The 13,567-nt window shown below is 38.5% G+C and overlaps 2 protein-coding genes across 3 annotated transcripts; one reads left to right on the top strand and one right to left on the bottom strand.

Moving 5' to 3' along the window:
- The first annotated feature begins 2,135 nt into the window (after positions 1–2,135).
- On the top strand, positions 2,136–4,169 carry LOC105055417 (UDP-glycosyltransferase 73C5-like). The gene has a single exon (XM_010937219.4). It carries the CDS (start codon positions 2,555–2,557, stop codon positions 4,034–4,036), a length of 1,482 nt encoding a protein of 493 aa, XP_010935521.1. The 5' UTR covers positions 2,136–2,554; the 3' UTR covers positions 4,037–4,169.
- A 701-nt stretch (positions 4,170–4,870) lies between these two features.
- On the bottom strand, positions 4,871–11,851 carry LOC105055519 (transcription factor bHLH112-like). 2 transcript variants are annotated; one of them, XM_019854081.3, is made up of 7 exons: positions 11,608–11,850; positions 6,143–6,425; positions 6,003–6,068; positions 5,794–5,859; positions 5,664–5,690; positions 5,174–5,319; positions 4,871–4,918 (listed from the first exon to the last, which is right to left on the bottom strand). In XM_019854081.3, the coding sequence occupies exons 1-7, from the start codon at positions 11,751–11,753 to the stop codon at positions 4,906–4,908; spliced, it is 747 nt and encodes a 248-aa protein (XP_019709640.2). In that variant the 5' UTR covers positions 11,754–11,850; the 3' UTR covers positions 4,871–4,905. The 2 variants fall into 2 exon arrangements, with proteins under 2 accessions (XP_019709640.2, XP_073102750.1); XM_073246649.1 differs by lacking the exons at positions 5,664–5,690; positions 5,794–5,859 and having other exon boundaries at positions 11,608–11,851.
- Positions 11,852–13,567: the final 1,716 nt, after the last annotated feature.

Raw genomic sequence — 13,567 nt, 5'->3', positions numbered from 1 at the left:
AAAAGGGCTGAACGGCACGCAAAATTTTTGGCTGGCACACTCTGTGAGTCGACCCCTTGACTTCTTTATGGTAATTTTTATTTTTAAATTTTTTTATTTTTTTTGATATTTTTTTTAAAAATTTAATTTTAAATGAGAAAAGTAAGTTGAAATGATATTTTTTATTTCAATTAAAATTAGATTTTTTTTTAAATTTAAAATTATTCCTTATATTTTTTTACCGACCCTCTGACGTCGGCGGCCAACGAAAAAGAGGGAGAGAGAGAGAGGAAGAGGGAGAGAGAGGAGGTAGCTCACCGCCGTCGAGAGCTCACCGTCGTGCCGCCGTGCTGTCGGAGAGACGCTAGAGAAGGAAGAAGGGAGAAGAGGGAGAAAAAGAGAAGAAGAGGGGGGAAGGAGAAAACGCCATTCCCTTTGGCGTTTTCTCTTTTTTTTTTCTCTTTTCCTTTTTTATGATTTTTTTAAATTTTTTTCTTAATTTATTTAATTATTTTTTTGTGATTTTATAATAAATAAATTTAATTAAAATTTATTTATTAAATTTTTTAATGAGGATAGTAATTTGAATGATAATTTTTAATTTAAATTAAAGTTAATTTTTTTAATTTATAATTATAATTTCTATTTTATTACCATTTTTTCTCTTTTATTTACTTCTTTTATGATATTTTTTTAAAAAATTTAATTTAAAATTTTTATAATTTTAAATTTTAAATTTAGTTTTCTTCTATTTTTATCTTTTTGGCATTTTATTATGTATTTTTTTCTTTATTTAAAATATTTTTTAAATAATTATATTTAAATTAATTTAGTTATTTAAAATGATATTTTTTATTTCAATTATAATTACAATTTTTATTTCTTAAAATTAAAAATTTTGTTTTTCAATTAGAATTACAATTTCTATTTTTTTAAATTCTATTTTTTTCCTTTTTTAGGATATTTTTTATTTTTTTACAATATTTTTTTTCTTTTCTTGAGATAATTTTTTTAAAAAATAATTTGAAATGGACAACGTAATTTGAAATGATATTTTTTATTTGAATTAAAGTTAAAATTCTTATTTTTTTTTAAAGTTTTATTTACAAATTTCTTTTTTTTCACATTTTTTTCTCATTTTCTCATTTTTTTCATTTTTTTATTTCATTTATTCTTTTTATCAAAATTTAATTCAAATTAAAAATTTAATTTTTTTAATTCAAATTTATAATTATATAATTTTTCTATTTTTTTCATTTCTTTCTGTTTTTATAAAATTTTTTTAGGCTATTTTTTTATTTCTTTCAAATATTTTTTAAATAAATTAATTTGAATTTGAGAAAGTAATTTGAAATGATATTTTTATTTCAATTAATTTTAAAAATTTTATTTCTTTTAAATTTGAAATTGTAATTCTTATTTTTTTTTAATTTTTTAAAATTTTGATTTTTTAATGGTACTTTTTATTTTTTATTTTTTATTTTTTATTTTTTTGAACATTTTTGGCAAGAATTTGAAATGATGTTTTTGAATTAAATTTAAAATTTTTATTTTTTAAAATTTAAATTTATAATTTTTATTTCTTTCGCATTTCTTTCTCTTTTTTCTTTTTCTATGATATTTTTAATTTTTTAAATTTTTTAAATTTTTGTTCAGGCATTTTTAAAAAAAAATTAATTTGAAAAAAAATCATCTAAAATTATCTTTTTATTTGAATTATAAATTCAAATTTTGATATTTTAAATTTCATTTAAAATTAAAATTTTAATTTATTTATTAATTTAAATTTTTAATATTTATTTTTTTTAAAAAAATAGAAAACATCATTTTGAATGGTGTTTTTAAAAATATCATTTTAAATGATTTTTTTTTTTGAACGATGCCTACGTGGAAAAAAATGGGTGACGTGGCAGGGAGAGAATGCTATTCAAAATGATATTTTTTATTTTTTATATTATTTTGATAAATAAATTAGATTTTATATTATTTATATAAATATTTTTTTTTATATATTATTTAGAAAAAGAGCTCTCTTCGTCGGTGTCGTAAGAAGGACGAGATATGACGTCTGTGGCCCAAGTCGCTGCCACCCCCGGATCGAACTGGACACGTACCTCATTCAGGTAACGCGGTTTTAAGTAAAGTTACGTGTCAACTTCCGTCCTTGCAGAGGAGAAATTATTTGTCGAACTAGGAGGCAAACTCCTTTACCTACCCTCACTGAACGTATGCACATTCGTCATCTCATGCGACAAGAATTTTTTAATCCATGGCTGGCATTAATAAGCATCCCACTCGAAGGAATGAGCTGCTATTTGTTCCAAGGAACACCTCCATGCCCACTTATTTGCAGCTGCAAAGATCTCTTGGTGTCTCGTCCTTTCCCTCTCTTCTTCTTCCTCCTTATCTTTCCTTGATCTCTTCTTTCTCGTGCTTATCTGAATGTTCAATAAAATTCCATTGAGTTGACTGGTCCGTTTTAAGTTCTAAGCCTCCCTCCTTTGGGTCAAGAAGAGAGATCTTTAGACCATTCCAAGCATTTTTCCCAACACCTTACACCGACGAAAACAACACCATGGGCAACCTCCACTTTGTTCTAATCCCATGGCTCGCTCAAGGCCACATGATTCCCATGGTGGACATCGCCCGCCTACTCGCCGAGCATGGCGTGACGGTCTCCATCATCACCACCCCCGTCAATGCGGCCCGCATCCAATCCACCATCGACCGCATCTCCGCCTCCGGCCGCCTCCTCCATTTCGTCACCCTCCGCTTCCCCGCCGCCGAGTTCGGCCTCCCGGAGGGCTGCGAGAACCTCGACAGCCTCCCTTCCCGTGACTTGATCCTCAACTTCTTCCAAGCAACAAAGCATCTACGAGGACCCCTTCTGCAATACCTTCGCAGCGGCTCTTCACTCCCTCTGAGCTGCATGATCATCGATGTCTACCACCCATGGGCTCATGGAGTCGCTCGAGACCTCGGAGTCCCTTGCCTCGCCTTCCATGGCTACTCTTGCTGCTCCCTCTTGAGCATCCACTACTTGCACCACTACAAGACCCACGAGACCATGCCCTCGATGTCGGATTCTTTCATCTTGCCAGGATTGCCTCATCGGATCGAGATGACGAGGTGGAAGCTACCGAGGCAATTCCATGACGACGTCCCATACCAGGAGATCTACGAGGAGGTCAGAGAAGCTGACGAGATGGCAGATGGAGTGATCGTGAACAGCTTTGATGAGTTGGAGCCAGGATATACGGAACGCATCGAGAAGGCGACGGGGAAGAAGGCGTGGACCGTCGGTCCGGTCTCGCTTCAGAACAAAGGAAGGTCGGACATGGCGGAGAGGGGGAATAAGTCAACGGTCGACAAGGAGCAGTGCTTGAAGTGGTTGGATTCGAAGAAACCCAAGTCGGTGATCTACGTTAGCTTCGGCAGCATGGGCAAATTTTCATCCTTGCAGCTGAAAGAGATGGGGGCCGGCCTGCTCGCTTCGAGCAGACCTTTCATTTGGGTCATCAAGGGGGGTCAGAAGCCATTGGAGGAGGTGGAGAAGTGGGTGGGGGAAAGGATAAAAGGGAGGGTGGATTCGAGGTGCCTTTTGATCAAGGGGTGGGCGCCGCAGGTGATGATCCTGTCGCACCCAGCGGTGGGAGGGTTCGTGACGCACTGTGGGTGGAACTCGACGCTGGAGGGAGTGTCCGCAGGCGTGCCGATGGTAACCTGGCCGCTCTTCGCCGAGCAGTTCCTTAATGAGAAGTTGATCGTGGAGGTTCTGGGGTTCGGCGTGGCGGTCGGAGTCGAAATGCCGACGGGCTGGTGCAAAGGGGAGGAGGGTGGAGTGATGGTGAAGAGAGAGCAGCTGACGAAGGCTGTAGAGAGGCTGATGGATGAAGGGGAGGAAGGGAATGAGAGGAGGAGGAGAGCGAAGGAGTTAGGGGAGAAAGCAAACAAGGCTCTGGAGGAGGGTGGGTCTTCCAATCTGAGCATCACACGCTTGATTCAGTACGTGGCAGAGAAAGCTGGTGAGAAAGCTATGGAGAATCTTAGTGTTTAGGTGGAGGAGACCGGGAGCTTTGGGTTGTTTTGATGTGGTTGCCAATTTGCTATATTGTTATATAGTTTTTCCTAAAATAAAAGCTTAAGTTGAAAAATAACAAATGGAAGTACATACTTCTACTTTCCTTTAATGCTACAAAGCTGTTTTGCTGTTCTGCCTGAATGATACCTGTCGAACTCATTGGCGATGTGTTGATTAAGGTCGAAGGATTGGATGGACCATGATTGCGTGTACATGTTTGGAATGGATGCAAACTTAAAAAGAAGGCAGTTTGGACCACCCATCTTGGCATCCAGAAGGAAAACAGGAATGAACATGATATATCTCCCTCCGAATTCTTCTCTCAAGATATAAAATAAATTATTAAAGGGAAGAAAAAAAGAACAACTCTCTTGGAATCAGTGAGAAACAAGGTCTGCGACCTAAATAATTAATCACGCTAGTTAGTAATGGGGATGAACCTGGGTGATGGGTCATTCTATAGGAGGGTTGTTGGTTAGCTGGCATTGCTTGGATACGTTGAGAGAAGCTGAAAGTACTTGAAAGGTATACATTAAGAATATAATTGTATTTAGGTAACATACAGCCATATATACCTGCAAGTGCAACAAGCTAATTTGTACACCAAGCTTGCATTTTTCTGTAATTTATTTAAGCTAATTAAGTGACATAACTGTAATATCCTATTATACACAGTAATTTAGATGCTGCGCTTGTAATATCCTATTATGCACAGTAATTTAGATGTTTCGTTCTTTCCATTAATTTCGTCCCATGCATGGTAGGCTAGTGTCCTTCAAATTGGTATCAGGGAGAGAATAACAGAAGTTCCCAACTGTTACGTACCTTTCCAGCATTTCTGCAATTTATATATAAAAGCTGCAATATTCAACCATCAAAAAAATAAAGAAGAAGAACAAGAAGAAGAGAGGAGAGAAAAACTATGATCGATGTTCATGAATAACCAACACCTGTTCTGATCTAATCCACAGTTAAACACATCTTAGAGTAGGTGTATTTCTTATGGAAAGCATTAGTTCTCTAAGGCGCTCTCCAGTCTAATTAAACATTATCAGTGGTTAGGCATGAGACTTGACTCCCTCTAGACATCTTCATGGAAGTATGAGTACTCACCGGTAGCTTGTGCCAGCCACGTACGGGAGCCTAAGAGCTGATGGAGGTGTCCTTCCTGCATTGCAGATGGTGGAGATGGGAACCAAGCACAGTCCTCTACTTCTCAGGTCTTCTTTTCCTCCCATCTCCTTCTTAATTTCATAGCTCTGAAAAGCATGAGCGAAAATATTCATACATGACTGAAAATTCAAAATTGCTATCAAGACTGTGCACGGGACGAAAAGAAAATTTTTACAAATTTCTTTAGGAAATTTGAAAATCTTCTGATATGAAACACAAGGGTCGACGTGTTAATGATCACAATTTGGTCAGTTTTAGTTTCATCTCATGATTATGTGGATCTCTAGTTTGGTTAACAGCAGTAACACCAGCTAACTAATCGTTATCATCACCTTGATTTTTATCACTTATTTTGGTGTAAATTAATGGCATTCAAGTACCTAGGTGATATTAATTAAAATTTAATTTCTAATATGGAAAAGATACAAACCATTTTCACATATGGAGAGCATAGTACCTGAAATTACCATTGAAAGTTGTAAGATTCATCATTTATCAACAACTCATGATAATTTATAACAAAATGGTAGTTTCTAAAAGCTTTCTGGGGTCCAACATACAGTCAACTGCTCATGAAGACATTTGATGTATTCAATTGCATCCAACAACACGGAGGCCGTGTCAGTCTGAAAAGATTCATATATACAAAGAATTAATGAATACCGATTTTAGTTTAGTGGCAACAAGGAACAGGATTGATCATTGTGGCATTCAACTTATCAGTTAGTTTTGGAACACGTAAAAAGTCATCGGTTCTGAATATTTCCACCTTCCCAAATGGTGAAACCAGCTGTTGCAGCGCGGCGAATCTGTCACCAAGCTTCTCTTTTCGAACCTGGAAGACAGCGATATAGCATGGTAGTTGTGAGTTCTTTGGGTTTCTATGCACAAGATTGTTTGTAGACTTACCTTAAATGGTGTAATACGAGAGGTTATGGGTTTTTCCAAATGCTTTTGTTGAGAAGAAAAGCTGCAACTATCAGGAGATGGCTTTTTAATCCGATATATATGGCCGCTGTGATTCAGCATTGAAAAAGGTGGACAAGTTTCTCCTTCAGTGTTGTTAAGCAATGAAGATGGAATATTTGAGGAAAAATGTTCAAGTGGTTGCACCAAATCCTGCCGATGGTCTTCTTCTTTGATGGGTTGGACTGTTGCGGCTTCTACAATCCCATCGCTCATATGAGAGCTGCTTTGGAGGAAAGGAAGTGGGATTAAAGAAGTCATATTGGCTTATTTTCTAGCTCAACATATACATAAAGTAGTAATTAGTAACTACAAGTAGTGGAAGGCTGTTAATGTGGCTTGAATTTTGGATATCTTTTATGGGCTCGAATTATGACCCAATCTGAAAAGCCCGCGTTGCGACCTGAATGAAATATTTTGGGAGGTCTGTGGTGGTAGCGGAGGGCATGGGCCGATAGGAATATTGTATTTTCTGCCAATCTCGGCAGTTTTTGTGAGAGGTTTGGGAAATCAAAGTGCGGCTAGGGTTTGGAGAGTTCTGGAGTGATTGTATCTCTCTTTTCATCATAGTGAAATTTTTCTCTCGTGTCTTGCCCGTGGACGTAGGCTTTTCAGCCGAACCACGTAAATCCTGTGTTTGTTTTTCTTTCTCTTCTCTATTTTGTGTGATTGTACGAATCTGTGTGTGCCCTATATTTGTGCTTGCTATAACAAATTGGTATCAGAGCATTGTATGCGTGCAGTTTAAGGTTCACAGATGGCATCGTCTTCAACGAAGTATGAGGTGGAGAAGTTTAACGGAGGATCGAGTTTCAGTCTGTGGAAGATTAAAATAAAATCTTCCTTGATTCTGCAAGGTTTATGGAAGGCAGTTGAGAATAACTTTCCAGAGGGTATGAAGGAGGCGGACAAGGCCGATCTGAAGGAGAGAGCCTTGAGTGCGATTTTCATGAGCGTCACTGATAATGTTCTGCGAGAGATTGCTAGTGAAAAATCGGCATCTGAAGCGTGGAAGAAATTGGAGGAGCTGTATTCTGCCAAATCGCTGACAAATCGTCTCTATCTGAAGAAAAGACTGTACAATCTTAGAATGAACGAAGGTACGCCCATTAAAGAACATCTGGATGAATTTAATTCAATCATTATGGACCTGAAGAATATAGATATTGATATTGATAGTGAGGATCAGGCTTTGATTGTGTTATGTTCGTTGCCACCCTCATATGAGACTTTTGTTGATACTCTGTTGTATGGAAAAGACAGTATTTCACTAGATGATGTTAGTAATTCACTAAAATCGAAGGAGTTGAAAAAGAATTTTTCAGACAATAGAGACAGATCTGAGGGAGAGGGTTTGTTGAGCAGGGGAAGAACACAGTCAAGGGAAGGTTTTTCAACTAAAAAGAAATCTAAAGCTAGATCAAAGTCTAGAATGAAAAAGGCTAACTGTTTTGAGTGCGGGGAGCGGGGACACTACAGGAGAGATTGTCCCAAGTTGAAAAATAAAAGGGGAAAGCAATCAGAGAGTTCTGCGAATGTTGTTGACAGGTTCAATAATTCTGATGACAGTGATAGTGCTGGAGAAATTCTATCTGTGAGTTCAGATCATGGACAGAGTTCCTGGGTCCTTGATAGTGGTGCTACTTATCACATGTGTCCACACAGAAATTGGTTTGTCACTTATAAACAGATGAGTGGTAAAGTATTTCTGGGAAATGATCGTGCATTACCTGTGGAGGGTGTAGGTAACATCAGATTAAGGATGTTTGATGGGATTGTCAGAACTATGGAGTGTTGGCATGTTCCAGGATTGAAGAAGAACCTAATTTCCCTTGGGACACTAGACTCTCATGGATACAAATACCATGCAGAGAATGGAATTCTCAAAGTATGCAAGGGCTCTATGGTACTCATGAAAGGCAGTTTGGTTTCAGGATTGTATGTTCTTCAGGGAAGTATAGTTTCAGGGGAAGCTGCAGTAGTATCTAGGAGCAGTAATCAGAATCAGACTCAGCTGTGGCATTTGCGTCTTGGTCATATGAGTGAGAGAGGGTTATCTGTATTGAGCAAGCGAGACTTATTGGACAGACAGAAAACAGAATCTATGGATTTTTGTGAACACTGTGTGTTTGGCAAACAGACCAGGGTGAAGTTCAACAAAAAGGCAGTGCACAGGACCAGAGGTACAGTGGATTACATCCATTCAGATCTATGGGGTCCTAACAGAATTCCTTCCAAGAATGGTGCCAGATATTTCATGACTTTGATTGATGATTACTCTCGGATGGTTTGGGTGTATTTTCTGAAAACAAAAGATGAGGCATTTCCAACTTTTGTTAAGTGGAAGACGATGATCGAGAAGCAGACAGAAAAGAAGGTCAAGCGTCTTAGAACTGATAATGGATTGGAATTTTGTAATCGTGAGTTCAATGCTTTCTGCAGTGACGAAGGTATAGTGAGACACCGCACTTGTACTGGGACACCACAACAGAATGGTATTGCAGAACGCATGAACAGAACGCTTTGTGACAAAGCACGAAGCATGCTCTCACATTCAAGTTTGGGAAAGGATTTCTGGGCTGAAGCAATTAATACAGCCTGTTTCTTGGTAAATCGATCTCCATCTACAGCTATTGAGTGTAAAACTCCTTTTGAGATCTGGTCCGGGTCACCTGCTGATTACTCTCAGTTGAGAGTATTTGGTTGTCCTGCTTATGCTCATGTGAGGGATGGTAAGCTTGAGCCGAGGGCAAAGAAATGCATATTTCTAGGGTATGCATCTGGAGTGAAAGGCTATAGATTGTGGTGCAATGATATAAAGTCTCCAGGGTTAATAATCAGCAGGGATGTGACATTTAATGAGTCTGCTTTACTGGATGGTCAGAGGGAGAAGTCAATATCAGAATCAGATCACGGTGTCAGAGAACAGGTGAAGCTTGAGGTTGATACTTCAGCAGTTCAGTTCAGTGATCCAGATGATGAGGTGCAGGATCCTGATCAAGAAGAGGATGCACCTGAACAACAGCAACAAGAGCCATATAGCATTGCAACTGGTAGGGAGAGAAGACAGATCAGACCTCCGCAGAGATATGCATATGCAGATCTAGTTGCGTATGCTTTATCAGTTGCTGAGATAGTTGATATGCATGAACCAAGTAATTATAGTGAAGCTATTTCTTGTTCAGATGCAGATCAATGGGTCGGTGCTATGGGTGAAGAAATTGAATCACTTCATAAGAATCAAACTTGGGAGCTTGTGACATTGCCTAAGGGACAGAAAGTAGTAGGCTGCAAGTGGGTTTTCAAGAAAAAGGAAGGCACTCCAGGGATAGAAGCACCTCGTTACAAGGCACGGTTGGTAGCTAAAGGCTTTACTCAGAGGGAGGGGATTGACTTCAATGAAGTGTTCTCTCCAGTTGTGAAGCACAGTTCCATCAGAGCCCTTCTTGCTATGGTTGCTCTTCATGATCTAGAGCTCGAGCAATTAGATGTGAAGACAGCATTTTTGCATGGTGAGTTGGAGGAGCAAATTTATATGAGTCAGCCTGAAGGATTTGTCATTCCAGGTATGGAAAATCATGTTTGCTTGCTTAAGAAATCTTTATATGGTTTGAAACAGTCTCCTAGGCAGTGGTACAAAAGATTTGATACATTCATGATTTGTAATGGCTTTATCCGTAGCTCATATGATAGTTGTGTGTATCACAGAAAGCTTTCAGATGATTCCTTTATCTATTTGCTGTTGTATGTAGATGACATGCTTATTGCTGCTAAAAGCATGTCACAAGTTAATATACTGAAAAAGCAGTTGAGTGATGAGTTTGAGATGAAGGATTTGGGTGCTGCAAAGAAGATTTTGGGAATGGAGATTATCCGGGATAGAAGTGTTGGAAAGCTTTTCTTGTCTCAGCAGACTTATGTTGAGAAAGTACTTCAGCGTTTCAACATGAATAATTCTAAGCCTGTAACTGTTCCGTTTGCTGCCCATTTCAAGTTATCTGCAGATATGTCACCTAAAACAAATGAAGAGATGGAACACATGTCCAGTGTTCCTTATTCTAGTGCTGTGGGTAGTATCATGTATGCTATGGTTTGCACTCGACCTGATATTTCACATGCAGTCAGTGTTGTGAGTAGATACATGGCGTGTCCTGGGAGAGAGCACTGGCAAGCAGTGAAATGGATTTTAAGATATTTAAAGGGTACTACAGATGTTGGTCTGATATTCGATAGGGCCAAGATGAGTGATTCAGTTGTTGGCTATGTGGATTCAGACTTTGCAGGGGACTTAGACAAGAGGAGATCTCTGACAGGTTATTTGTTTACTCTTTCTGGTAGTGTTATCAGTTGGAAGGCAACATTGCAAACTACAGTTGCATTGTCTACCACAGAAGCTGAATATATGGCTCTAGCAGAAGCAGTAAAAGAAGCTATATGGTTACAGGGTTTGGTGAGTGATCTTGGATTGATGCAGAACAAGTCAACAGTGTTTTGTGACAGTCAGAGTGCCATTCATCTTACAAAGAATCAGATGTACCATGAGCGAACAAAACACATTGATGTTAGATATCACTTCATTCGGGACATTGTATCACAAGGTACTATAGTTGTGCAGAAAGTTTCTACACATGATAATCCGGCAGATATGATGACCAAGACAGTTCCAGTTAGCAAGTTTAGGCATTGCCTAGACTTGGTTGGTGTTTGTAGTGCTCAGTAGTGCCCTTGCGAGGGCATTTGGCAAGACAGAGTATTGAGATAAATTTGTTGATGATAGTGAAAATTTAAGCCAAGGGGAAGAATTGTTAATGTGGCTTGAATTTTGGATATCTTTTATGGGCTCGAATTATGACCCAATCTGAAAAGCCCGCGTTGCGACCTGAATGAAATATTTTGGGAGGTCTGTGGTGGTAGCGGAGGGCATGGGCCGATAGGCCCATGCCCGAAGCCCACCACTGACCTCATTGGGGGGTGCGGGGGGCAACGCCCCCCGCGGTACGGACCAGTATAAATATTGTATTTTCTGCCAATCTCGGCAGTTTTTGTGAGAGGTTTGGGAAATCAAAGTGCGGCTAGGGTTTGGAGAGTTCTGGAGTGATTGTATCTCTCTTTTCATCATAGTGGAATTTTTCTCTCGTGTCTTGCCCGTGGACGTAGGCTTTTCAGCCGAACCACGTAAATCCTGTGTTTGTTTTTCTTTCTCTTCTCTATTTTGTGTGATTGTACGAATCTGTGTGTGCCCTATATTTGTGCTTGCTATAACAAAGGCAAATCAAGAAAAGGGTGGACAAGATAAACTCAACCTTCGACAAAAGATACCAAAGTTAGCATGGACAACAATCTACCGAGGCAAGATACATAAGATGTTGGGAGGTAAAAAGGTGAGAAGAACATTGATATATACTCACAAAATCTCATTGTCCCAGGCTCTTAAAGGATTACTGGTCTCAAGAAACGATGTTGAGGAGGTGGAAACTATGGGACCGTTTGCAGGCAAACTGACCCATTGTTGCGTCTCCGACATCCGTCCGCTTCCATGCGTCTCTTCACCCATTTACCGTCATGTATTTATTTCCCTTCATGGAGTGTAGTCTCAGGCAATCCTGGAGTAGGTCTCTGTTTGAACTACTCTTGGTTCCAAGACGATCTTCTTTTCTAGATCTCTCTTTGGACTTTAGTTTGAATTATGCTTGCAGGTGGCCCCCAAACATCAGTATCCAAGAAAAATTGAGTGGGATAGGGAATATGGCATAGGAAATTAGTTGGAAAGGGAGGAAAATCTCTTGCATTATTAGTCAAGTTGATCTATCCTTCAAGAAGAAGCAACAATTCATTGCTCTTCGAAAAGAGAAAATGAATCTAAGAAGAGCCATCGTTTTCTTCTTTTTTAGAGTGACGTGATAACCAACTACACCACGACACTTCAGTGTGTTAGAGTGACCTGATAACGAACTACACCACGACACCTGGTTACATGTCGTATATAAATGTATTTCTTATTCAAGCATCCTTCCTTTCCCTGAACAATGATCTACCTCTTTCTCAGGTTATCCTTTCACTATCTCGATCTTTTCTGCTTCAGGATCATCGCAAAGATGTCATCAATTTGATACTTTTATTCGTGAAATTTTAACATCTCTAAGACATCAAGCATGTGGTTAACTCTTAATTATATAACACCTATCTAATGTTTTATTATAGCAATGACAATTTGGCTATGTTAGTAGCAGTAACATTGCAAAATAAATAATCAAATATTTTATGGATGGAGTGCCATTTTAGATAATTGAGTCTCTAGGGTGATTTTTTTTTTTATAGCTCCAGATAAGTCTTTTGATTGGCCCTTTTGAAAATTTTGGATATTATAGTTTTCATATCATAAGATGGAGCTCCTTTCATGTTGTAGTGCAATACTTTAGACTGTTTTCATGCATAAAGATACTAATCTTCATTGAGTTATGAAATGTCCATTAAAACTTTTCTCAGCTTTTAGAGAATAATTACAAATCCTTAAGGAATGTAATTCCTGATCTTCTTTATATTTCTAGTCTCTATAAAATTAGTTTTAAATGATGATGGAAGGGAGACAAAGGGTCAACATTCGCTTTTCTCGCCAACAATATATCATACTCTTCAAATCACGTTCATCGCAAAATATCAATGTTTATCATTAGCTTGTAATTTGAAGCCTTAGCTCGGAGGGTTCTCTTAAGTCCAAGCCTTAAAACCATTTTCCTTTTCTCCCTTCAAAAATTTCATCCTAGTCCTTTTGCTTTGCTAGATGGAGAATTATTTTAATCAATGTTTAAAGGTGGAGGTTTTAATTGTTGGTGATAAAGTAAAAAGGTTTAGAAACTTAAATTCCATATAATTTATCACTAAATGTTGATAAGAGAGGATTGCAAAAAAAAAAAAAAAAAAAAAAATGTTGGCTCTTCTTATTTAAAAGAAAAAAAATATATTTTTGATCCCTCTAAGTTTTAAGAAATCACACTTGAATCCTAAAATTTAAACAATTTGCAGTCAAGACAACCAAATTATTATTATGGAACAATATGATCCTGCAGTTCACATGACCTCGGATGTCATCGACAAACAGGCATTAAAAGACGAAAGTGCCCTTTCCTCCCTCCTCTTGGTCTTCATACATACCTTCCCCAGATTCTCTTCTCCCCATTCCTAGCCCCACCCCAAGATCCCCTCCTCCTCACCACCATCTTGGAAGCCCCCCGCCGGCTCCCATGAAACCCCTCCCAACTCCTCCCCTCCCTCACCCCCGCCCTCTTCATCTTCCTCCTCTCCTGAAACTCCCTCTGCATTGTCCTCGAATGTTGCTGTTGATGGGCATGGTGGTATTGCAGTTGGATG

The sequence above is a fragment of the Elaeis guineensis genome, chromosome 12 (assembly GCF_000442705.2).
Source record: "Elaeis guineensis isolate ETL-2024a chromosome 12, EG11, whole genome shotgun sequence".
NCBI lineage: Eukaryota > Viridiplantae > Streptophyta > Magnoliopsida > Arecales > Arecaceae > Elaeis > Elaeis guineensis.
The sequence above is the reverse complement of the archived record's forward strand: the minus strand, read 5'-3'. Positions and strand labels throughout refer to the sequence as shown.